The 27,552-nt window shown below is 42.8% G+C and overlaps 1 protein-coding gene across 8 annotated transcripts in view; it reads right to left on the bottom strand.

The window, feature by feature from the left end:
* The window catches only part of TEAD1 (TEA domain transcription factor 1), a 160,935-nt gene that overhangs the window by 6,385 nt on the left and 126,998 nt on the right, over positions 1-27,552 (bottom strand). For all 8 annotated transcript variants that reach the window (XM_065839597.2, XM_065839600.2, XM_065839602.2 and 5 more), the window contains 7 exons: positions 26,642-26,776; positions 26,407-26,453; positions 25,946-26,007; positions 23,855-23,979; positions 12,678-12,851; positions 1,607-1,747; positions 359-511 (listed from right to left, as the gene is read on the bottom strand). In XM_065839597.2, the coding sequence (XP_065695669.1) occupies positions 359-511; positions 1,607-1,747; positions 12,678-12,851; positions 23,855-23,979; positions 25,946-26,007; positions 26,407-26,453; positions 26,642-26,776 (837 nt within the window). The remainder of the gene's footprint in view (positions 1-358; positions 512-1,606; positions 1,748-12,677; positions 12,852-23,854; positions 23,980-25,945; positions 26,008-26,406; positions 26,454-26,641; positions 26,777-27,552) is intronic.

Genomic DNA, 27,552 nt, shown 5'->3' on the forward strand with positions numbered 1-27,552 from the left:
GTATTATAACTGGCATCTCACTAAGAACACAGCAGATGAATGGGATGGTTCAAAGTTACTGCCTCAGGCTCTCTACAAACACCAAATAGAGACTTGCATGAAAAAAAGAGAGAAGTAAGCTGACTTTTTGGGAAGTAACAAAGATGTTTGTTCATGTTCTCAGCCAGTTTTGCCTTTTCATCCTCCGTGTCTACAGTGCACAATTCCAAGAGGATTACTCTGAAGTCAATGGGCTGATTTGTTTAGTAAGCAACATGACTAAGGGATTCGGAAACTGGTTCTAAATATTACAAGTTAAGCAAGCCACACAAAGCCTGAGAGTATTTTAGAAATGGAAAAATATAACGTGAGTCCATACCAATAAAATTGTAAAATTTTCCAACACGCTGTTCATCATGTATTTCTCTGGTAAATGCTTCAGCTTGTGTATGAAGTTGATCATATATTCACACATTGGAGAGCGGTTTATTCTGTACACGAATCGGCCATTCTCAAACCTTGCATATTCAGTCTAAAAAAAAAGTATTTAAATAAGATTATTCAGAAATAGCAAAAAAGTGAATACTTGATTTTTTAAATTTCTTTGGATAGCCAGAAAAAAGAGAATGTGGCTCTCAGACACACACACCTATTTACTAAGTCCTTGCCCGCGCTAAGCAGTGCCTTGCTAAAAATTCAAGGACCCTTAATTATTAAAAAGTTATAATATCACTGCTTGCTCTCTAACCTGTGAATTAAAAAACCTGAACAGATGAGGGTTACACAAGGTAAGCTGAAGAAAAAATGAACTGAGCAGAAAACTTTGTGGTAAGATGATTTTTACAGTAGTTTTGAGGCAACTGTCTGCAAAGGAAGCAGTAAAAATAAGCTTATATGTTTATGCATAAATGTGCACATACAAACACAGCTATATTATTGAGTGAATTAATAGGCAATTTATGAATTAAGGAAGATACAAGACTACGGGTGGAAGGAAACCAGACCGATTTAGGTTGCGGGGCCTCACGAGGCACTGAAGGAGGGGAGGGCTGTGCCTCCTGGACTCCCATTGCCCAGCCACCAACTGCTCACATCAGGTACTCAGTGGCTTGTGGGGTTTTTTGGCTTTGGAATAAGAGATGATGGAACAGTTCTTCATGGTCACCATGCACAGGAAACATATTTAAGTATAAGAAGGCTTTAAAACGTTTAAAAAAATCTAGATGATCGAGGGTAGCTTGTCACTGTGGTACGGTTCCAAACAGGTTACGTGACTGGCCAAGTGTTTGGAAATGGGACCAAAAGCATTTTGGCTACAGGTCTTTTCTGCCAGCTGATGGGAGGAGGTGGCACTGATGTCAGCTGCAGGTTCTGCACCGAAGGTGACACAGGGAGGAGGGTCTCCAAAGCACGAGGTAACCAGGATTTTACTTAGCTGTAGTGTAATCATTCACACGGTAATTGAAAATGAACCTAAACACTGCTGGGAAGGAAAATACTCTTCCAGGAAGAGTAAGGAAGGAAGGCAGAGTAAGGAAGGAAAAGACGGGTAAGAGCACAATAACAAGAAAGAAAAGCCTAATTAAAATGAAAGGGAACCAGAGAATCGTCCCATCACAACACCTACCTCTACTTTTTCTACTACTTGCTTTCCAAATGAGCAGACTTTGGTGGAGCAGGTGATTGTCATGTTTTCTGAGCTCTCGTACTGACTAGTGACTCCATAAAACGCTCCCGTATCATCTTGAATGTTGCAGTTTAAGTCAGCCTGTTGGGAAAGGGTAATAGATGTTGAAGATTGGGTTTTTCATTTGGCAATGTCAGTAGCATAAGCTGTAATTAGTGCACAGTTCTTTTCAGAAATAAGAGTGAGAGGGGGGAGTTTTATGGTGACAACAGTTACAGTCTGTCAGGAAAGTACCTGCCTAATTGTTGCAGTAAAAACCTCAGGGAAGCGGCAATTTCTTCAAACTTTAAACAACAGAAGACAACCCAGTATTTCTCTGCCAGGCAGCTGATTAATTCCCTGGAGCAAAGGGAATGATCCCCCACGAGGAGCTCGGCTCCAGAACCAGCCATCCCGCTCCTGAGGGGCTGTACTTCACTTTCTACTTTTCTCAAAGCAACAAAATCCTCACGGCGAAGGGAGACAGCTGCGCAACAGGGAATTGATCTCTGATAAGACTCTGTCAAGCCACATGACGTAAATTTATGGAGTTGTATGACGCAACTCACAGGCTCCACGTGAGCTGTGTGTGCATCAAGCCATGCCTATCACTCCGATAAAATATTACTGGAAGTATTTGATTTCTTTCAGTATTGCTCTGCAGCCTGAATAACTATCCAGCTGCCTTTGATACCTCGCAACAGAGATGGAGACTTGCAGGATCAAGCGAGGAACAGCGCTACCTTTAATTATTTACATCCCAATCCACGTCCTGTGCACAGCACGACTAATTTGGCTACAAAGCAACAGCACAGGTCACACGCTGAATCCGGCCTCCCGGGCTGCAGCAGCGCTGAAGCTGTTCTGCCGCTGTGCCCTTTGTCATCATGAATCCATTCTCAAAAGCTCTCGACTTCAAAGAGCACTAACAGGGACACGGGCAGTCTGGGGATACCCACAGCTGGATTTGTTGATTCAGGCATTAGCTCTGCTGACTTCTTCAGTGCCCAAGGAGAGAGTGGGCAGGGCTTTCTTTTTATGTGGAAACAGCTGATCAGCTACTGCAGCGGAACACCAAAGAATCCTCTGAATTTTTAACGTACTCTGAGACAAGCATTTTAGCAGAGAAATGCACTTCCACAGCTGTTTCACTTGCAAGTCCAGCTCTGCTTGTTTCTATTGCCAATATAAAAATGTAACACAAACATTTTGAAAGATACTTTCACGTCTACCTTGAGACTTTTTAAAAACCCAGTTTACAGGTATGTTTATTTACTAGTTAGTGTGGAACATTTATAACCCCGCCTTCACTACAGTTCAGGTCATTTGTAACTGCTATTTAATTTTTAACTAGGCAACAACTCATTAGCTCTACTTGGCGTCTTCGGCCCTTATTTGTGGTACAACATTCTGAGGCAATATGCTGATAATAGCACATACTGAGCTAGTTTGTGGTACGGAGAAGACACAGGTCTAAGATTACTCCAGGCTGGCTTTGGTAAATTAATCAGCGGAGAAGTCTCCTGAGGTTTACACACAGTAACACAAACAGCCCTATAGTCACGTATTTTGCATAACAGAAAGAAATCCTATCGCTGTTACACCTTGTTTCTTGCACACGTTTTGCATGAGGTCAGCAGTTAATGTTTAATGTACGTTCACAGCGAGCTGTAAGAAATTGTGCTGAGCTAATGGTAAATAAACAATTTGCCATCACAGCTGGTTTGCAATCGAAACATGACAAAGAGCTAAACATGACAAACTGTAGCAGCCATCGGCCAGGCCACAGCTGTTCCACCAGAATTTCTGAAGAATAGGGGTTCCTGATAAAACAAAACCACCACCAACAATAATAGCAATAACTTAAAAAGTGGTTATTCCTGCTATCACAATCACAGTTTTACTATCAAAGCATTTTCTTTTTTTTCCCCTTCATTTACGGGCAAAATATTTGAGAAATCATAACTAAAACGCTCCCCACAATTTGATGTTGTCAAAAGGGTCAAGCACATAGACCTTACATTTCAAGCTGCAACAACAACGGTTTATAGAGTTAAAAGTAAGAGTAAGGTTTTATCTGTTGCCTTCTGATTCTGAAGCCCACTGAAAAAAACCCCAAAACTAACGGTTGTCTCTCCATGCTGACAGTTAACCTGGAGAAGTAACACATGTGGCCATATGGCACCCTGTTGCTCACTCCCACAGCCCTTCCAGCTCTTGCTGAAATCACCGGGAGTCCTGTGTACACAAGAAATACCGGCTGGGGTCCTGATAGCTGAATGAAGAATGCTTGAAATTATCACTCAAATGTCACGATTTACTCTTATGCGATCACGACTTTGTTGAAAAACTCCCATAATGATAATATAGGTGTCAATTCTCTTTGTTTGCTTTATTTGTGCTTTTTTTTTTAGTCTAGCATACAATAAAAGGTGTTTTCAAGGAAAGACAGTTTTCCTTTTAAACAACAGTTTTCATGTTCGATTAACTACAAACTGCAGAGGGTTGATGCTTTAAGACTCTTGCAAAAAGTGTAACACTAACATAAAAATAATAAGATTTGGCAATGGCAAATACTCTTAAATGAAGGCTTCACCAAAGCCTCTCTTAACACTGAAAGGACTTTGTCTGTTCTCTCATGCTAAACCAGATCTTGCCCCTCAGTCTGGGTTCCCATTTTTTCCCTAGAAGCCGAGTACATGAGCACTATGGACAGGGGGTTGTCACAGCAAGGAAATACTCTGAGTCAGGTGTTGAAAGCTTTGGTCCATGCTGAATGCCTTCAGAGAAGAAGGAAAGACTATAACTTCTGGTAAAATACAAAACTTTGGTTAAAAAATTATGGTGAGGGACTTTATATTGTTAGAACTTATATAGTAAGGAGTTCATCAAAACACACACCACTGAAAGCAAAATTGTATTTCTAGAGCTGACGAAAGCAGGTCACAATTAAAATTAAGGGGATTTTTTTTAAACCCCAAAAGGTTATGAGACTACTTGAACCAACCAAGCAAAAGGCTGTGCTAAAAATGGGCGCTGCAAATGGGCACTGCTGTGGCTGTGGGACTTGTAGATGCAGCTTTGAGCAGGAATGTGATCCATACCCCAGTGAGGTGAAGGGCTACCCCAGTGTTCAGTTTTAGCAGGCTCCTTACTGCAATATTGATTCCAGTTTTTGTGTCCACATTTTAGAGAGGATGTTGGAAAATTGGAGAGGGTTCAGAAAAGAATTACAAGAATGATTTCAGGTCTGGAAAACATCCTTTGTAGTGAATGACTAACGAAACTCCATCTACTTACTTTTTCCAAGGGAAGTTTTTCCACGACTTTGTCATAGCCTACAAGTTGCTACATGGGAAAGAGTCTTCTGATAGATTAAATCTTGCAGAAAAGGACATTAAAAGACAGAAAGCTACAGCTACGCAAAAGCTAAATGAGAAACAAGGCAGAGGCTGGTAAGCCTGATGGCAATGTAGTGCTGGCATAATTTTCAGATGTGGTGGAATCACCATTACTGCAGGATTTTCTTAACCAAGCTACCAGGGATGCTCTAGTTCAAGTAGGCTTATTGTCCGGAGGCAGACGTTACTTAGTGAGGTTCACTGCCTATATCACAGAAAAGGCAAGACTAGATAAACATAATAATAGCAAAATTCAAATATAAGAAACTATCTTCTTAACCTCAATCGACCCTCTTCTTATTATTTCCTTTTTCAGTGATCACAGAATCGCAGATCCCTGTGAAAATCATGACAACAGTCAAGCTCCTGGACCACTGTGCTTGCGGCAGCTCATGCTGCAACCAGCTTTGTCTCATTATTTCCTTGGTGCTGTGTCTCTCGCATTCCAGACTCAGATTGCGTCTTCCTGGCCTGTAAACCAGTCTTCCCTTCTGTACAGCTTCTTGTGCAACTATGCTCTGACCAACGGCTCTAGGAATTAGGGTTGGTGAGCACTGTTGTGGAATATACAGAAAAATAAACTTTTGACTGGTAATTTCAAATATATTGGCCTGATTATGGCATTTCAAATACCATGGTACGATCACGTGATGAACAGGAGTCTATTTACTCACTGAATTTTAAAATACAAGATCAAGACAATTTAAGAAAAAACACCAACAACTTAAAACCACAAATGGTTTGGGTTTTTTTTTTACTTTTAAGAGTAAAACTCTGATTTATTTCTAAGAGCTGAGATTTATATTAGCTGAATGCATCTGGAGGCAGGAGAGGCACTCAGCTTTCTGGCACCCTATCTACAGCGATTGTGTAAAAGCATGATTAATTCATTAATAAAGCACAGCTTGTCAATGGGTAGCACTGAAAACAATACATATTAAGAGCACCAAGTGTTTGACGTGCCACATGGAGCAGCCTCTGCCAGTGTGTCGGAGCAAGCACCAAAAAACAGAGCTGGCTGCAACTAAAATTAAGGGTAAAAATTAAAAGAAATAAATATTCTTCACATTCATTTCAGAAGAGCTCTCAGGCTCTGTGTTAAAGGTGGGGGGCAGAGGGTAGAGCGCTGTGTAATTATAAGAGCTTTGGCTAACAAAAAAGCAACTCCAGCAAAAATTGCTGAGAAGAGTCTAAATCCTTCCTGCTGAGTAGAAGGAAAACAGCACCTACTGGAAACAGTGGGATTTGGGGAGGGCCAGAGCAATTTACCCTGGCGTTCAGTAGTTAACATTAAGCACTTAAGGTCACTTATTAACAACATATAGCTTTTAACAACTGCTGAGGCAGGGAGGTGTGTTACTCATATGACCGCATCGTGCCTCCCCTCCTCCTCTCCAAAGAGCGATCAAAGAGCAGAGATTCCAAATTGTGAAGCAATTTTTTCCAGCGGGAGCATCTGGGTGGTTGGCACGTCTGGCGGCGCGTTGGGCGGCAGCTCGGGAGCCGCGTCCAGGTCCCCAGCTCTGCCACATGGTTGGGATGGGGACGGACGGGCAGAGCTGCTCTGGCTTCCCAGCTGCTCGGCCTCGGCCACTCATTATCCAGCCTCAAGCGCTAACGCCCTTGCATCAATTTGGGGTCCTCCGCAAGCACCACGTGAGCTCCCTGTGCCGAGAGGGTTGTGATGGGCAGAAGAAAATGGATGTCTGCTTTCTTCCATATCTAATTTGTTTTGCATACATTTGCATGCCGGCCAGAGACCCATTCACGTTACGGATCCCATTTGTGAGCTGCAGATCATTTGCCAGTCAAAGCTGGCGAGTCTGCATGCGTGTGTGGAGGGAAATCCAAGATTCTAGCTTGTGCGACATAAATTACATGTAAAAATAGAAAGAAAGAAAAAAAAAAGGCAGTAGCCACAATTGTGTGTGTGTGAATGAAGGGCACAAAGAATCTCTGCACCTTTTAAGGCGGCTGAAGGCACATGGGGATAAATTCAGGAGGGGGTGGGAGGAGACCACAAGCGCAAGCCATTTCTGAACACTGATTACATGGGTAAATTGTTTGTTCCAGTGTATCACAAAGAGAAGGAGCATTATTTTTCATGCCGCAGCTGTTTTGAATAAGAATAGGAATAAACTTAACCATCCTCCTCATGTTACTTACCACTAATTATGGCATATATTTACATCTATAAAACAGTGAAATTTTGGGGGACATAATTTAGTGCCCCTTTATTGTGTAGATTCCTTTATTTCCATCCCACATTTGAATTTCAAAAATGTTTAGGACTTCAAAGTATCTTTAAAAGCTTGCCCTAATTATAATATGCATTACTTTCTAAAACTCCTAGTTTGCATTGCAGATTCCTGCAAATAGAGGCATTCATTTTAAACATCAATTAATATCATCCATGCATCTTCAGATGAGTTTGGGTCTTTAGTTCAGAGTTGCACTGAGCTCTGACTAAGCTTTCCTCAGCTTGAAGAATAGCTCAAGTTACTGCAAACATGTAGAATGAAGCCAGAGGATCAGATCAGTAGAAAGCCCGACAGCCCAATATTAATTTATATCAGCTGGTTCTTTCCCATGCCACTAGTTAGGAAACATCCCTCCTCCTTTCAGACATATTTGCTTCCCATATTTGTTCCTGTAGCTGCAGAAGTTGGAGTTCAGGCTTGTCACAGAGTGTCTGGCAGTGTCAGAGAACAAAATCCACAGCCATACTATTATTGCAAGGTGCGATTATACCAGCACTAAGGATCCCAAAGGAGGCATGAACCCTCTGCACGATACTGCAGGTTATATAGAAAATTCATGCAAAAAGAGAATCCCTGCATAAAGGGAGATGGAGAATTGTGCCTTCCCAGAGCAATTCCCTTGCTGGAGTCGGTGGAGATGTCTGTAGTCATAACAGCAGAGTCAAATGAAGGTATTTTTTGGAGATGTGGCTGAGAGATAGTGGATTCAAAAGGGAGGTGGTGTGAGAGGGACAGACATACATCAACCTCCTGCCAGAGAAAGTGGAGAAGCAGAGGGGGCAGAGTCCTGGGCAGGCAGTGCTGCGGGCCAAGGAGGCAAGGCCAGCAAGGAGGTTTTAGAGAGGCATTTAGGGGTAAAGCTGGAGGTGCGATGTATCATTTAGTTTGAACCCTGTCACGAGGTCTGAGTGTATTATTTACTATTAGCTAATTTAAGAATAGTAGTGAGTAATCAGTGGGGATAGTGTTAGATATCAATATGAGTAGAACTTCAGCCAATAAAAGAAACCAACAGAGGCAACCTGTGTTGACTTAGCTTTTAGATAGGCTAATCAGAACTTCAAAGACCAGAAAACTTCAAGGCTTTTCTCAAGTCACAGAAACAGTTTAAGTACAAACTAACTGACAGGTATGTTGACCTTTCTCAGATTAAGATTGGATGGCATGAATCATACCTGGTTGTTTTACATGGATTGAGCTGATTTTGCTAGTGACTAAGGTAACAGAAGTAGGATTGTGCACTCAACCTGCAACCTAGGGAAAGGTTTCACCTGCAGATATTCTGCAGCCTTATCTGAATTTTATATCCCTGTAACCTCTGGCTTCATATCAGTGTCACACAAATTCCCTATGCAATATCATAACACATTCCTTATTTACTCATCGTAGTGAGTGCACAACATACCAAGGAAACCTCTTTCTATCTGCTACGGTGACAGCCAGTCTCTGGGGTCACTTCCCTGAACTCTCTGGTTCCCAGTGACTGCCCAGGGCAAGCAGAAGAAAAGCCACTGCATTCAGGGTGCAAGACAAGGACCAGGAATTTGCTTTGTGGGGCTCTAAGGTGGGTGGTTGAGGTGGTGTAAAAGGAGAGGTCTCTTCCTTTTATACCTCCTGCACTGTTAGGTAGGAAGAGGCCCAAAAGTGTGACATCCAGATGTGTCACCAGGACCGAGGCCAGAAGCTCATCCATTCCCAGCATCAGGTTGTATTTCACAGGAGATACAATCTGTATGAACCAATAAACCTCTGCGAAGCAAAGCAACACTTTGCTTTGTACTCCATACCTGTGATGCTTTGCAAAGTCAACTCCACAGTTGCCAAATGTCTTGCAAGATCTCAGATCTTTCCCTCCCTCTTTTTTGTAATCAAACCTTATTACGTTTATCACAGGGCAAACCATGCTGCTGAGAAGCCTGAAGCAGAACTAAATGGGAAAGAGCAAGAGGAGGACTCTTTCCAGCTACCAGAGCTAAGCCGCTTTCTGCCTTAGTCTTAATGCGAGTGCTTGTCTCTGGTCTTCCTGTTTCCCATTTCTCCTTTTCACACTAGATTTAATGTCTCAATAAAATACTCTTTGTGCTGCCTCCACTGGCATTCTGACTTCTCTTTAAATCTGTTTACAGGTTCACCATCCCTTCTGGCATCAAAACCTCACCTTCGCTTTCAAACTTCCACATGTTACGACATCTGCCCGCTTTCCTTTTCTGGTTTCCCTTGACTTCTTTCACTCAGTCCCTGTGGTTTTTTCCTTGATTCTCCTTGCAGTGCTTTCTCACCTGTACTTATTTGCCCAACACAAATTCATGTTCTTTTTTTACTCATGTTACAACCAAATTCCACCAAAATGTGGACTGCCACTGGACACTGATGCTAAGATGCATGAGCTGATAGTGCTCGGCAAAGTATCAATAGTTAAATGATAATAAAGGGAGAAGACAACAGAAAGGATGAGAAGTGGGAAATGGTTAAATAAAGGACAAGAGAGAGTATTGTGTGTAAGCGATAACTACACATGAACAGGACCTGGGAGAAGCTGAACCTTCGGAGTAGGAGGAGGCAGCGGATGACAAGGAGAGTGGTTACTGACTCAGAACTGTATACTGAATTTAAAAGAAAAGGACAAGAATACAAAAATTCATCCATTTTAATATTAATAAACTTGAAGTTAGTAATATGGTCAGAAATATTTGTCATCAACCTTTGCCAGCTTTACACTGGCAATATATGACTGTTTAGATCAGTTTCTCAACAATCCCCATAAAAATAGGAACAGCGTCCTCTTTTTCTGAAGAAATGTCCTATTGGGGTAAACGAAATTAAGGACAGTGATCTGACAGTTTAGAATCCAATTCTCAGTACTAATTACACAGCCATCTTCTGATTTTCCTATACGTATTTCTAGATGGGGGGCACTGGTGTGAAGTTTATTCCTAGAAGGGCACTCATCGTGCCTCTCGCTACACCCAAACACTGCCCCTGGCACCTTCCTTCTGCCTCAAAGAGAAAATCCTCTGGTCTTTTTTAAGGTCATGGCTCAGGAAGGCATTCTCACCACATTTGTAATGTATAACTCAGAAGGATGTTAGCACTGTGTGTTTTTTTAATCTCTAAGTTAATACAAGATAAAATTACATTAAAAGCCCATTATGTTGGAAGGCACAGTGAGGTTAGGAAATGTTGGATTGAAGTTGCCTGCACATCCTGGCTGCTGAACTGCATCATGATATGGTCCTGAGCTACACAACCACCCACTCGCCCTCTAAGCATCTATACAATAGTTCTTTGTCTTTATTATTCTGTGTGGTCTAGTCCCTATTTCCTGCACACTACTCAAAACTCGTGCTGAACATTGAATTATGAATTTTATAAAAGTTTTTTTCATGGCATTGCCTTCATTCTGTATAAAGAGCCATGGGTTTGACTTCTCGGTGACCACCTGAACCGAAGGGATGGTATCACCCCCATATTACAGATGGGAAACTGAGGCCAGAGTGTTAAAGGTGTGCGCTGCTTGTAGAAGATCAAGCAGAGAGGCTGGCACTTAAATTTTCGAAGTCATGAATACAACACAGACCTTAATGATCCAAAGAAGATCTTCAGTGGCTTTAGATACATCTTTGAGTATTCAGCACCCCTGAAAATCAGTTTCCACATGGAGAAAAAGCAGAACACACAACACATCGATGACAGTATCACAAACCTCTGCTGCTTCCGTGTCTAACGTAAAGTCTGAGACTTGCCATTCTCTGTGGGAACTGAGAACAGGCAAGTGAAGTGACATGCATTTTGCCAGTGTGTTTTGCAAGTATTAATTATGCAAAGTGGATCAGTGAGGTGATGGTCCTCAGTTCAAGCCCAAGTTTTGCAAGGAAATGTATTTAGAGGTCACAGACCCTTCACCTGTAAGTTCTATTCCTCTGCAGCCAGATTTCTTCTGCCCCTACGCTTGTCCTGGTCCCACCCCTCACATACCCCTCTGCTGTGTGCTTTCATCCCTGTGTTTCCCCTTATCCTCCTTATCCCAAATGCTCTCTCTTCCCACTCTCTTCCCTCTTTTTGACCCTACATTCTCATTGGCCTTTTCCAGGCTCTTGGTGCCTGCTGGGTGTCAGCTCCCAGGTCTCCGCTGCCTCGTGTTCCTGGCTCTCTCCTCAGCCAGCCCTCCAATGATCAGTCTACAGCTCCCATGCCCTGTGGTTTATCCCTTCTACATCCAGATTGGAGAAAAGAGAGTCTCCCTCATTCCCAGTTTCCAGTTCCAAATCTGGTGTCACAGACACTTTTGGCAAGATATGAAGTCTGGGTATGCACAAGGGGGAGAGTATCTCAGCTCACATGGATAAACTTTAACTGAAAGCAATAAATAGCAGGAAATCTGGTCATAAGCAGTGATACCAGATCACTCTTTTCTGGTTGCACCATCAACCTGTCCATGCTGTAACTAGACCCTGAATATGTCCCTTTAACCGAGGTTTTAACAGACAAATTTAAAATGTTCAGATCTCAACTGTTGCTATGAAAAGGTGTATACTACAAAAATAGCCCAACAAAATAATGAGTAGAAAAAGCTTTAGTGTAAGCATAAAGTCCAGTCTGGAGATTTGATGATCATTTTGGATGAACGTTTAGCATCACTAACATGAGATTTTATAAATGCAATAAGAAAAATCTGATGTATCAATAAAATTTATCACAACTACATCAATATACTATATCTCAACCTTCCATCCAAATTATTTTTTCACTCTTGTTCACAACTGATATGAACAGCTATAATTTTTACAGCAGAGTCTCATGGCTGACTAACAAAAAGGCAAGGGGAAAGCAGATGTGCTCTAGCAACTAGCAAAGGTTTAAGGAAAACCCTGGAACCCTCCTAGGCTCACATTTGTTCTGCTGCACACTCATTCCAAACCCCACTTGGTACTATCTGCATAAGTGTGGACCGATTGCAGGACTGATACTTGTACTGTTTGCATTTGGCAAGAGTTCAGCCTTGGAAACACTGAAAAGCAAATCTCTGGTTCTGCAGCTTCCCCCTTTTTTCTGGGACCACTAGATGGCAGTTCCCCATTGCCAGCCAAGGGCTCTCCAGCTGCCTGCTCCTGCCCACCAGCTGTGTCACGCACAGCTGGGGCACACATCTGCATTTGCAGGTCACATCTGCCTTTGCACATTGCCTGCAACACGGACTTCTGGTGAGCTGTCAACAAGAGTGGCCCTGGGCCAGCATCCTACCTGAAGCATGTATGGCTTTGCACTTCTAAATGATGACAGAAGAACTTTCCACAAGCACCCCAAAGGCTACGGAACTCTAAACACAGGCCTTATCGACACGGGAGGTTCTCCGCATGAAGTCTTACTCACCCAGAATTTTACGAGGAAGAAAGCGTTTTGGGGCCCCTTCCCAAACAGTTCCTTTAGACCGCCCTTCTTTTCAGGAAATTTGTCATAAATCTGACGAATGTCCACCGATTCAAGCAACGGGTCACTGTAAGAATGGTTAGCGTGTCCAATGTGTACGAAGAGGTGTTTATTGTACTGCAAGAAAGAAACAGGAAAATCAGTGCTGTACAAAAAGAACAGAAGTTTATTAAGGCACGGGTCTGTGTGTGTTCCTGCAGAGGGTAGCACGCTTTGATGGATTAAATGACTCACACATTACTCCTGGGACTGTGATTTTCTGCAGTATGATTTCCATGAACAACTTTAGTGATTGTGCTGTAGCCCCTTGTGAACAAGGGTCAACATCAAAAAATCTGTGTTCCTACTGCAAACCACAAAACACGGTCGTCTTCAAGGGAGTAATTTACAGTGACAGACCCAGCAGCAGCATGGTGATAAAGAGCCCTTCGCAGAGCATAATAAGATGAATATGCTCACAAGGAAAACCCATTTCTGCCACTTTAAACCATGCCTTTTAATGTCCCGTGTCCTCAGAGCCTGGATTTCTGCTAGTGCCACAGAGCCCACACATACACACCTCCTGCTTGTCTATTAAAAACCCCAAACCTCTATCCATAGCATATGATAATGCCACTTAAGTAAAGAGATAGAAGGGTTTTTCTTTCAGCTCTAGAATGACAATAACAAGAAGGCCAGTTACTCTGTGTTGCTGTTACTATAGGAGTGGGCCTCCTTGTAATCCCCCCCCAGTATTTTGACCCACGTAAATATTAAAAAGCCAAACTTTAACCACTTCCCTCGGGAACTAACCCTATAGGTGACCATCTCTGCCAAAACACATTCAACTTCAATTTCCTATTTCTTAACTTCATCCCATCGCACCTCATTTTAATCAAGAGAAACACCCCAGCAACCCCTTTTCCCGCCTGGGGGAAATCCCCGGCCCGGTAACGTCTCCAGCAGCCCCTGCTGGGTCCAATATGGTCTTGTAGGGGCTGTCATTTCTCCAAGACAAGAACACCTTCCAGCACCTGGAATGAAACAGAAGGACGAACCCCAAAGAGGCTCCAGCAGTCAGCCAGCAGCTCACAGTGTCACACCAGCAGACTGAAGGAGCTCGAGAGTGGCAGGATTAAAGATTGGGGTTTTTAACCATGCAGATCACAAAACATTTTGCTAACTCAATTAAGGAAAGCTGATATGTAGTCAATGAACACTAGAAAACTCTGTCATATTGAACAGATGCTGTAGATAAGGGGCAATTCCCAAAAGCTAAGCGCAAATAAAATATTTAAAACCCCAAAGCAGACCTCATTTAAGCTATTTTGTTTACAATATACCTGCTGACTGAACAAATTGAAATGACAAATCTAAATTAATTGGACATCCACTCAGAGCCTTCCTTTGGTGTAAGCAGAGTCTTCCCTAGCAGATGTCCAAAACTCTGGGGAAAAGGAAATGGACTGGCTAGATTTCTGCACTTAGGAAATTACACTGAAATCTCTTTAAAAATCATGTAGCACAGTGAAATCTGAATTTAGAATCAGAGAACACTCATCTGGATATGGGGCCAAAAATGAGGTATGGTCCATACTTTTTACAGAGCTGTATCTCTTTTTTTAATTCTGTGGAAGGAAAAAGGAAAGTGTAACACTTTATTAAGGTGTTTGCACAAGCAAGTCCAAGTCTGAGAGCACCAGTTCCATAGATTTTCCTTGCAGGCCTCTTCCAAAATAATGCTATCCCAGCACCTTCTGTGCACAAGTGGAAAACTTGCCCAGCCTTTAGTTGGCACATGTGGAGCCCAAAAGGGGCAGAGCTGATCCAAGGAAGCTGTTTCTACCTTGAAGAGGAAAACAGGCATGGCAGAGAAATAAATGGGTTGTGGGGAGCTGAATGCATGTGTGCAGGGTTGAGTGTGCCCATGAAGCCCTCACCCACACTAGTTTAGCTCACATGCTGATCATATAGCCGCGACACAGAAATTCACTGTGCTGGTTGGCAACCATGAGTGCCTGCGGTCAGATGTAGCATGTTACTTTATCCAGCAGTGGTAAAAGAGGACTAAGGAGACATTTTAACATGACAAAACAAACAAAATTCAAAAATGCAAAGTATTATGAGAAAGAACCATGGCCCCTGCTTTTGGGTGTTTGACACTGTTGTCACATATTTAAGCTTGCAGGAGTGTGATAAAAGTCACGCTGAACGTTTCTTATGTATCTGGTTGCCTACCGAAAAACTTCAATTTCAGTAAAATGTATCAGTGCTCCATATACCTGGGAACTGCCAGGAACACAGAGAGTCCAGAGACCTGCTCCTGTCGCCTTCCTAAGCTACCGGGGGTGAAGTGCAGGAGGACGGGGTACAAGCTGTCAATGGAAGCCTATCTGCAATCAGGCAAACATCTCAATTTTTCAAGAAGAATGATAAGAATTCCTCAGTAGAAGCACTTCAGCCTCCTCTGAAAAATTAAACCAAAACATTCCCCTTCCCCCAGCACCCCCATAGCCTGCCTAGGAGTGCCCAGCAGCTGTGCTCTCCCTGGGGACATGAGATGTCCCAACGCATCCCTCTGCTCCCCTCTTCAGAGTAAGGGCTTGAAAAACCATCCCCGCCACTAGCGACAGGGTTATTATTTATTTTCAGGTTGTTTCCTCTTAGCCTTTTCTGCTGGAGTCGTTCCAGGTTGTACAAATAACCACATTTCTATAGGAACAGAACAGAGGGCTCAGGTGCTCCTGTGCCTGGGAAAGTGTCCTCCCCAAAGGATGTCCTCTCTCCCAGGCCCAAAGGTGGCTGTGGTGATGGGAGAGCTGTATTTTATAGTCTGGCAACTGCAAATTCCCCAAACAATTCACAAACTGCACCTTACTCTGCAAACCAGGAAAACACAAATCGCTCAGTGTCCAAATTTTAGTAAAAGTAAACACATTAATAGGAATATGGAGCATGAAGTCTTACTACTGTTTAAATGTAAAAGCAAAGTTAAAGGCAGCTGTAAAGCTACCACAGTTGTCTGCAGAGCTCGCCAAAGTACCAGATGCTGCTGCAGCGAAATTTCTGAGAGGGTACAGTAGGACAGATGGTATGACATCACCTGACAACATTCTTAGGACAGAAATGTTTATTTTCATATTGCAGCATGTGATTATTTTCTCCTTATGTTGCTGCAATTCCTATGCTAAGTACAATCACCACTAACCTAATTAGATATGGCATATTTCTATGAACTAATGATGCAATATTAGGAGCTGGGTAAATGGATTCTGAAATGATCTCTTTTTTATATAAACACACCCCATGACAGGAATTTGTGCATAGATAAAAGCAAAGAAGCTAAGTTTTATGCCTATATTTTTGAGCCCATTAGTGTCTGAAAAGCTTAAAACCGTTCTCATTATACTGAGAATTCACTGTTATTTTAGACTGAGTATTCCAGAGTCATTAAAGTACATTAGGTGCTGAGGAATTTACTCATACTAGATCATTTAAAGGACTTGCATCCAGCATTGAGGTAACAACATGCTTTAGATGCTGTAAACCATCATAGGTCAAATCCTGTATTTTCTGAGGACAAAAACTACATAAAAACACAAAGAACATTTTCAGCTATGTCTTCAGCGTCTGCATTACACGATATGCCCTGGAGATGGCTGCCTCTTACTGAGCTCCTTCCTTAAAAAAATGCTAACTATCCAAAGAATGCACTAAAGCCATGAAATATGACTGTTGTCAAATAATACCACGAGAAAAATCATAATCCACTTAGGAATTTAAAAGAACCAAGACAAATTGCCAATGGCAGGGCATGCAAGTATTTAAGCTGGTGCAGAACAAAGACAAATCACCTACATTTGTTCTATCAGCCAGCATATATATTTGTATCAGCTCCTCACCAATTGTGCGCTTATATTTTAAGGCAACAGCCTTTCTGATCCATGAAATGCAGGTTTCAGATCACCACAGCTCTCTCTCAGTAAGCTGCTGCACAAGGTCTGTAGGTTCCTGCAAATTTCAAGCGCAGTGACCAATCCCTATGAAAAAATACCATGGGGAGAGGCTGGCAACATGAAGAGATCATAGGCTTGTGTGCCCAAAGAAGTTCCACTATTCAAAGGTGAAGTGCATTGAAAAGGCTCAGCTGCAGGTCTTCTCTGTCCCTGACACAGAGGGCCAGCCTCTCGGCTCTTTTGGGACCGAGGAGGTCACAAGGACTATGGCCACAGCTCAGAGGGACAGGTGAGCAGAAGTGAGGTGGGACAGCCTGAGCTTTGGCTGAAATGAGAGCAAACAGCACTGCTTACGTGCCTGGCCCCGGGCAGTGATTCCCTCTACACCTCCACAGTCCAACATCTTTTAAATGTATATTGCTGCCAGTGCAGCAACTGCACTTTTGAGGGAGAAAGGAGCCAGGTGGGTGGACTGATTAAAAACCCATCAGTTGTACATCAGCAGTCTGCGTGTGGCTCTGAGCTGTACCCTACCCAGCCTCAGCTCTGCTGTCTCACTCTATCTTGTAAATCTGACGCTCTTTAATTTCCTGCTGATGGAAGGAAATCACTTGGTCTGCCAACAATTTTTCTTATATCTACCAAAACACTAGTAACTGAATATTTAATTCTTGTTGCTCTTATCCTCCACTGAAGCAGACTGGGAATTATAAATATAACATTTTTATGCTACAACTTGAGCCTGTACCAACTCCTTTTATTAAGGTTTGCACACTTCCATGTGAAATGTTAACCAGCCTTTCTGTGCTGGTATGCTATCATACAACTGCCTGGTTTCCCCAGTCTTTCAAGGACCTCCACCCATCCAGACTCCTGCCTGGATCTGCTCAGGGATTGAATCAGCAACGTGAAGTAAAAGGAGATCTTTGGCTCCTTTAAGGTTACAGAAATGGGGAGGCAGGTGATGAGCAAGGGCAGTCCCCAGCCCTGACACATTAATGTTGCCCAGCGCTTCCCAGATACTGCCACAGAGCCCCAGTGTGAAACTGGGACTTGATAGTTGAGCAAGGTGGTCACATAGCATTTTCATCAGCTTTTCTGCAACACTGAAGATGCCTCCTCCTTTGGTTCTGGCCTGGCTGATTTGAGATACTGTGGTCCCAATTCCAGAAGTGCTGAGTGCTCTCAGATGGGAAAATTATGCCTGAATATAGGAAGCTCTCAATAATGCTAAGTATTCTGCAAAATCAGGCTCATGACAAATCAGAGTGGACCCTCAAAATCAGTGGCCCATTCATTCTTTTGCACCTGAACGTCTTGGTTTGTCAAATGTGAGTAATAATGCCCCTTCATCTAAAAAATGACTGCACTAATACATCTGTGAAATGCAAATGGGGGGAGTTATTAATTCCGTTTGGAGGAGAGGTTAGACAGTGCACAGCAAGCAGGGCACGGGGCCACGCATTTCAACAACAGAAGAAAACAAACTACTGAATAGTTGCTTATCAAAGAAGGGCCATCCACGCTGAATGAAGCAGGAACAAATAAACATGTGAGCATGTAATTAACTGCTGCACTGAACAGCAGGCGCAGGAGGACATTTCCCAACTTCTGAGAGCTTGGTTTTGCAGCTCAGCTAAGCAGTTTTGGGGTGAGCGGAGGGGTGAGGAACAAGATGGGAAAGCGTAGGACAGAGGCAGAGCTGGGCACACAGCCTCTTGGGTGGATGCTGGGGGTCAGCAGGGAGGCAGCGTGGGGGGGACACAGAGCCATGCCAATGCCAGCCCACCCCTGTGTCCCCCGCTCCTCCTCCCCATATTGTGCAAGGCTGTGGGAAGCGGAGGGGCCCCCCACTGTGATGAGCCCCCGGATTTTACAGCTCCCCTGGGCTCATCGCAGCGGCTGTAAGCCTGGGCTCTGCTACAGCTGCCCCACAAGCTCACGCATTTGCTCCGTCTCTCCTCCCCAGTTCCTCATTCCTCTCTCTGTCAGCCCCGGTGCTACCCCTACCCCGGCTATTTTCAGCGCTCGGGCTTTGTGTGAGCACGAGCTGGGGCACAAGAGCTGTCGGAGGGAGCTGCCGTGGCTGCTGGTGCTGGCAAGCCTCTATAGCTATGCAAAAGCAGCACTTTTAATTTTGCTGGGAAATTAGCAGCAGCAGTGGGATTCTGAGAAAAGGGAGTGAGCCCACAGTCAAGCCCCAGCAGTCTTTCCACCCAACCTCAGTGCTCAACGTGGGCCGACTTCGAGGAACAAATCATGCTCAGTCTCGCTACCCGCTCCACCACATTTTCGCCCCAGGAAGAGCCCATGTCCTGACCCTTCAGTGGGGCTGGGGAGCTGGCGCAGGCCTCCTGCCACATGTCCGTGAGGTCCCTTGGGAACATCACCAGTCCGGAGCTCCGCCGCAGTGCTGGCTCAGGTTGCCCAGAGAGGTGGTGGATGCCCTGTCCCTGGACACATCCCAGGCCAGGCTGGACGGGGCTCTGAGCCCCGTTGATCTGGTTGAAGATGTCCCTGCTCACTACAGGGGGGTGGACTAGATGACCTTTGAAGGTCCTTCCAACCCAAACCGTTCTATGTTTCTATGATTGGAGTTTGTTGTCAATACTGAACCCCCTTAAAGTGGTTTCTTGGCACTTCTATCTACAGACAGCTGAATATGAACATTTTACAGAATATGACATTTGCTTCCCACAGCCAGCATGTTGCTCTTCTGCTTTGCAATATAAGTGACCCTTGAATTCAGTTAAACTTTGTCTGATTTTAGATTAAAATGACCTCAAATCCTGACTCTGCCAGGCCAAGTCATTCACCCAAATATGGGTTTGCTTCCTGGTCCTTTCACATCACAACGATGACAAACCAAGGACTTCCTTATGACTGAAATGCTGAACTGCCTTTTTATACTGCTTACATGGAGTACGGAAAAGATAAACAATGCTTGTAACAATGGATATTGTTCAAAGATGGAGGGCTTCTTTTGAAAAGGCCTCATTTATTTTTCATCACTTAGGTGGTTTGATTAACTTTGGTGAATTTTACTGCACTTGGCTAATGATGGCAGGCTGGTTTTATGGCCCTTGAGCAATTGCTTTCACTTTCTGGTTCTCAGGCACAATTCTCCCTGGACTCACAAAGCCCTTTTTACAACAACAATAAAACCTGAATTAAAACATAAAGAATATTTTATTTCTTCACCACTTTTTAAGATACATTTTGAAATTTTGACCTAACACAATCCAGCAGTTTGGATAGGTGTATTAATACTGAAAAAGCCCATCAGCCATGTTCTTTATAGGCCTATATAGATACTTTAGATGTAAAGTTGCCTGAAGTGCTTGCAGTCAAAATGAATGCGGCAGCAAGCATGAGAAACCTTGAAGGGGAAGAGAAGAAAGCACTTTTTCCTTCGTAGTGGCAGAGTTTTTTTCCTGATTGGAAAGCAAGCTTGAAAAAAAAATATAGAAATAAAATAATTGGAATCACTATCATTTCAGTGTTATAGTCTTTGAATTTTATAGCTACTTGTGTAACAATCCATTGCTTCTAATCTGCTTGCACGCTCAGTTTGTATTTGTTAAGAAACATGGAATTACTTGACTGAAGCATTTGTCCTGAACTTTCACAGAACCACCACAGTAAAAATGGAAAGCCCCCATTAAGAAAAACCTGTTCTCAAAACAACAGATGGGTACATAAAGTTGTTAATCTGCTGAGAATATAGTTATATATGGTAGGCAATAATTAAAGGTAACTAAAACACTGATGCTTGGACCTACGAGGGGCAGCTCCTATGTACTGCTTAGGAATTGTACTTGAGCACAAAATGTCACAAAACACAGCCTGACATTTGTAAACTGGATTGATTTTCATGTAAAAGGAGAACTAATTTTACCCATCCTTAACTAGCAGAGTCACTATTCCAAAATTTTGCAACTGTGCCATCTTCTGCCTCCCTGACCATCTTCTGCCATCCAGACTTACAGTGAGGGTTGCTTATTGTTTCCTTTCTATAATTTTTTCTTTTGTAAACAAAACAATTTTGTGGCTAGGCAAGGGAAAAAAGTCAGCAGCCCTCCACTAGTGACAGGACTCTACAGAGCACACTTCCAACCCACCAGAATGCCCACTCTAAATTAACATAACTGCCTGACATCGAGGGGTTTTTGTACTTTTAAACACCAATTGCTGTTGGAAGAATCCCAGAGATGTTTAAGGCTCCACTCCTACAATGAACTCCCTGCGCATGGGCCTTTGTGCCCATGCACAGCCCCACTGAAGTCACTTGGAGTCACCACAAGTAGACAGACCTAAATTTCTAGTTGCTGTACAGGAATATCGAATGCAAGAGGTCTCCTGGCATCGTCAAGTCCTGGCTCCAGGTGCCATGTCAAATAAGCTTTCCAGTTTGCATTATAAAGTGGAATTGATCTATTTTCCCCCACTACTATGAGGCTTTCTGGTCTGGTTTTGGTTTAGGGGAGAGAGGGAAAAAGGGTCATCTTTTTTTTATATGTTGGAAACTTATTTGAACAAAATAATACTTTATGCCACTTTCTGTTAAAAGTCAGAAGTGTAATGAACACATAACTATATTTTTTTGAGAACATACATGAGAGCTTTTACATGGCTCTCACATGTATACATATATTTGTTCCAGAGGTCAGCAAAGGCACATACAGGAGATGCTGCAACCACAGCACACGCTTCATATGCACATCACACATCTTGCCTGCCTTGCTGATTTTGTTATTTAAAAACTAATAAACCCCCATCCTTTCTATGATGTGCAAACCGTATCTGCAATAAAATGTCACACCGGCACCAAGATGTACAAAACCGCAGGCAGAATTCATAGTTTCTTCACCAGCACTGAATCAGGCTGGGGGTTGGCTCTCATCTCCAAGGAGGACCTTGGGTTCTTGCTGGAAAAGTCTGTGTGCTGGGGACAGGGAAGGCTGGCTGGGGACAGGGTCCCTCAGCGCTGTCCCTGCAAACAGGCCAACACCAGCACCCCTTCCAGCTCCTCTCCAGCAAATGCCCTTCTGCATTTGCCCCGGGAACAGCTCACACTGCTGTGCGGATTTTTTAACGCTCTTGTTTAAGACCCAAATAATCAAACTTATTTAATTTGATCTAACCAATGCTTCCCCTCCTCCTGAGTCCCCTTTCCCAGGCAGCTCCTCGTGACACCGGCCAGCCCAGGGTGTCCCTGTGCAGCGCTGCCCCACGGCGCTTGCAGCGTGGGTGTAAAGAATGATCTAAATTGGGACTAATGCATGACTGGGAACTGATTTTTCTTTGTGTCTCATTTTACAATGTTACATCATGTGAGTAACTGTTTTTTTAAAAACAAGTCTGGGTAGTCTGATGCTCTGCATTTGAATGGTGGGTTTCTTAGCTGTGTCCTTGCAAGCTAGGACAAGCTCCAGTGGGCCTCACTGCACCTGCAGGAACTCCAAATAATATAAGTTTACTTCAAAAAAGGCTCTACAGTATTTACAGGACCATCCTGGGTAACTGCGTTTCTATTCAGACCTCCACTCTTTCTCTGCAATGGAAGCAGATAATTGCATTACCCAGAGCCTGCACCTGCCTGAGAAACGAGAGCCCCAACATATCCTCAAGGATCAGTCCCCACACCATGTGTGACCACAGCCGGCTCTGAGCAGCATCCACCGCCACGGCGAGCGGGACCTGCAGCTCCTTCCAGTGCCAAAGTAGCATTTTCTCCTCATTTTCAGTCTGTCAGTCGTGTTGCAAATATACTCACATCACTCAGCTGGTTTCATATCACGGACACCAGCGGTGTGATGGGCAACCGCTTGTTATCTGCTAACAGCATACTTAGTTTGAGGGAGATTTTTCTTGCAGGGAAAGACATAAAGTTGCTTAGTTGCTGAACTCTTGTTCACTCTCTTTTACATACAGCCATGCAGATACACGGAGGGTCTACACCATATAAACCCACGGGTTTTGCAAATAGTTTTGTGTTATAAAAAACTATGGAAAAAGGATTATTAGGTGGTATACTGGCAAAACAGTAAATCAAATACACTGAAATGCCATTTCATTCACATACAGCACAGAACGTCCTGGTGTGTGGCAACCTGGATACGGCAGAGCCCATAAACCAGTAGGACACACTACATGGGGTCAGCGAGGTAAGGATGCCAAAAGCTGCACACCGATAAGGCTGCCTGGATGTTGTGTTTCTACGTGGGAAATACAAATCACCATCCAGATGTGCTCGGGCCTGGGGATGGAGAAGATGTTTCAGCTGCGGATTAGTCTGGAGAACACTCAGATGAGGCTTTAGGCCACCAGAGCCAGGATTGCCAGGAGAACATGGGAATCAGGGCCACGGGAAGGCAGGGGGATCCCAGAGAAACCAAGCAGCATCTAACAGGTAAAGTGCTGAGTGGACCGTACCTGCTGCGAAACATCCCTTCCCTCAAAGTTTATTCAACCTGGCAAAACATGACATTTAGCAAACCATATTTATTATATGAATAGCTGAGATACGGTCTATTTTCAATGGGATGTTTCTCTGTCAGTAACATTCCTCTGTTGTAAGGTTTCTGAGCTATGTCTCCAATCTCCATTACGCGGGGTAAACACTCTCTGGATAACACCCCTGGCCAAAGCCCATAAATGCTATGGTTTCCAGTGCTGAATTATAAAGAGCAAGTGATAGCTCCTCTCTGCTCCAAGCTACTGTATTTTACCAGGAATCTGAACAAGAATGGCCCATCTATATAACCCATTCATTACAGTGTTTGCATTTCAGAAATTATCTCAGTAAAAATTCTCAGGTTCAAGCTTTTGATCTATTTGCAATGCACTACAAATAGTGCTAGACTACTAACAAATGTTCTTGGTAAATATATGAAAATTAATATAAAGGTTCAAGGCTTACTGGCGTAAATAAAACATTATAGCCAGCTTCATGAACTACCCAGCAGGTATAGTATGCAGATTAAAAATGAAAACAAACCCAAAAACTTCCTAGAAAAAATAAATTTTAAAAAAATTAAAATGCTGGATTTGACCATAAGACACAATTAAAGATCAAGGAATGAACGTTTGCATATTTAGATCCCTAACCCTGGAAAGCATCCGCAGAGGGTAGGAAGCAAAGGAGAAAAGTTGATGATCAGTGGACACGAGGGCAACACTTACTGATTCGGGATCCCTCTGCTGTTCGAGGAAAGCCGAAAACTCCACCAGTCTGAGCTTGGTCGTACCAATTGATCGGCCCTGCCACGCAGGGACTGAGGGAGCTGGAGCTGACGTAGGCTCAAATCCTAAAATAAAGGAACCGTTTTCATGAATAAGTTGACAATTCTTCAGTTTCTATTTTCTGAATTAAATATAATTGGGAATTATGCATGTAGCCCTTGGACGTTTATATTAATTTTAGCAAATAATGAATTCAGAATGAGTTAAAATCGGAAAACCACAGAACAATATGTAGAAAAAAAAGGTGCCAACCCAGCAAGCTAATAATGGTACAAATAAAAGATCTACTTCTTTGTTACCTAAGGGCTGTAACTCACTGTAGAATTTTTGTTTGAATTATATAGTAGATTACAGAGATTTATAGAGACTTCACGCAGACTTGCAGCTGACCCTTCCTTGGAAACTGGCAGCAAGACTCACGGGAGATATTACTGCTTTGGGAGTCAAGAGAACTGGCCTCTGTTTCTGGTTCCTAATGTGCCACATGCTACAAGTAAATCACCTCTCTTTTTGCCTATTTCTTCTGCCACTCTCCTCTTTAGAGTATACGGTTTCCAAGGCAGGGACTGTCTTTTACTCTGTATTTGCACATTGGGTCTTTAACTCCTTTTGGAGCTTTTAGGCTGCATTATATTACGGATAATAATAAATAATTACTGTAGAGAGCTGAATCATACCCTAAGAAGAAAAAGAAGGTCTTAAATTGATAATAAAGAAGGAATGACATGATCTAGAGTGAGAAGGGATGTTAACCACCATCTCTAATTCACCTCAAGAGAAAGAATAAATGCTATCTCTTGCTCCTCATGGTGGAAAATTAGATGAGAAGGAAATTAAATACTAAAGGAAGAAGGGAGAAGCAGCAGCTCGAAGGCAAAACTGATCTTGAGAGAGACACAGGTACAAGGAAAGCAGAGAAGAAGCACCAAAGGTTAGAAAACAAAGATAATCCTGAGCAAGGTTGAGAACCAGTAAGAGGTCAGAGGGAGTGAGTGTCCACATCCCAGAATGGCAGTATGGCACCTGACGCCAGCCCTCAAATTTAGGCAATGAAGGCGTGAGGCTTGTACGAAATACGGAATTACAAACACGACTGATTAGACATGAACAGAAGTTCTAATAAAGCAAAAACTCATCCATGAGTTTTAACTGATTTAGAAATGCTAACTATCCTATTCTGAGAGAAAACATGGAAGAATAAAAGAATGTCTGCATTAGAAAACAATGTTATAAATCAGGAATATCAAGGAAAAGGAGATAATCAGGGATGTGGAAAGATAGCCCTAGTTTTAAGCATTAGATAGCAGCAAGTTAGAAAACCCTAAAAAACTGGTTAAGAGTCAGAAAACTGCAGTTCAAACAGTCAGAAGCATGGTATCATTAGGTAAGGGAGATGTAAAATTTGTTATCATCTGCAAAGAAATAATAATATTTCCTGAAATTAGCCATGAAACCAGCTTGGGAAAAGGAGCAAGGAAGGAGCCATGGGAAGGGCTGGACCAAGCTGAGCAATGGAAGTCAGAATAAACATCAGGTACTTATCAAAGTGGTACCAGGCACAGCAGGGCCTTCAGGAGGGGAGGAGTTAACAACCAGATACACAGAGATGTTTTATACCTAAGGCTAAACATATATTATTTTGGAAGAGTTTGTAGCCTCAGTTTAAAATAAATTTAGGCTTATTGTACTTACAAATGGAAAGGAGATTTCACGATGCATCCTATTACTAATTTTATACAAAAGCATTTTCCTACAATATGGAATGCTGATGGGAAATCATGCATCACGACTCCTTGCATATGTATTAGCGCTTCCTACCTAAACTGTAAACACTAACAACAAAAAAAAGCCCCAAACCCAATGATTTTCCCTCACATATAATCAGATAGTAGGACATCAGGACTAGTGTTTCGTTTGGCTGCTGTGAACGTTAAATATGGAGTAGTTGCTCTGTCCACCTCAGGAATTAATACATCACATTCAGTACACAATTCAAGTCTTTTTAAAGGAGAGTATAGATGGAAGAATTACCTGAAATGGGAGCGGTGACTGATGGCTGTATAGGATAGGCCTGCTGAACGAATGGCTTTACGCTGGAATAAAGAGTTACACAAAAATCACACACTATGCCATCCACAGTAAATTCCATTAGAGTCATATAGTATAAGAAAATACATGGTTTATGACCTTTACCCACAAATAAATCTCTTCCTTGCATAGCATATTTAACAGACAGACTGCAAAGAGGTAATAGAGAGAGAGGGGGAGGAGAATTACAGCCAACATCTTAAAGCGAGGAGCTCATCCGCACTCAGTCACACCGCAGGACTGTAAAGGCATCACTCTAAAGGCTTTTCCTTTTCCTACAACTATCTTTTCCTCCTTTTTTAGAAAAAATAGCAAGTTCTTTCCTCACTGATATCTTCTGGCAGCAAAGTGCACAAGCCAGCCCCGCACAGCACATAGAAGCATATTTTAATTTTCAGACTTACTCTTGTGAAGATCCAGGCTGCCCCGTTTGAATCATGCCCGGCCAAAACTGAAAGAGAAAAAAACCACACAAACACACAATTGTTTTCTTTGCTGAAAGATTTTAGATCTTTCTGAACAGGCATGATTCCTTTTGCAAACACAAGTGAAAGCATTAATTCATTCATACAACCTTAGTTTGCTACTGAATATTGTTAGAGGATACAGGGATTTTTTGGGACTCGGCTAACAACTTACCCCAGGTGCCCCAGGAAATGTAGGACGGGGAATTCCTGGCAGGCCCAGCTTGTTGTGAATAGCAGTAGCTGAGACTATCTGAGCTGATGACATTGCTGCCATGTGCTGGAGTGCTTTGTCCTTTGCTGTCTGATCCTTTAATATGACAATTACACGAAGTCTTAAAACATTTGGCACAACAGATGATGTCAAATAACTGCAGCTACAAGCACATAACTATAAACTTTAAAAGCCACACAGAAAATGCAAAAATAGCAAACCATGCAGGAAAACAAAATACAGCACGGAGGCTAACACACTCAAACCACCTCCAGGCAAAACCTCCTCTCAGACATGCATGGTAGACCTGAATTCTCACAGTCTGCTCTGCCAACACGCAGGAAGTGTTGGGAGAGCAAACTACTGCCCACTTGTTTATCTGGGCAAATTCTGCTGATTTTAAACCAGGCTGGACTAAACATGTCTGCTGCTAAGGCTCTGCCTGCAGGACAGCAAGCGCTGAGATTTGAGCTCTATCATTTAGACCTAGGAGAAGTTTGCCTTTTGTATTACACTGTAAAATGAGAACACAGAGCTGCAACGGACTTGCAAACAGTGACAGATTTTTCGTCATGCTTACAGGTTTAGAAACATTTTTGGATTCCATTTTACGACAAGTTATTTTAGAAGTTAGATCACAAAAATGTAAATAACATTTTACACTTCCAATTGTGGTATTTTACTGATTTACAGTGTTTAGGAAAAGATGGTTGTTATCGATTACTTGTATTAGAGCAGCGCTTTGAGTCCTAGTCACTGTCAATCACATATGACCACAGAATAGAAAAGCAAAGCCTCTTAATGCAACAGAGAAAACGACGTGGATTTCTCAGGTCAGGTAAAATAAGTAAATAACAGACTGTTACTATCTG

The sequence above is a fragment of the Patagioenas fasciata genome, chromosome 5, assembly GCF_037038585.1.
Source record: "Patagioenas fasciata isolate bPatFas1 chromosome 5, bPatFas1.hap1, whole genome shotgun sequence".
Taxonomy (NCBI): domain Eukaryota; kingdom Metazoa; phylum Chordata; class Aves; order Columbiformes; family Columbidae; genus Patagioenas; species Patagioenas fasciata.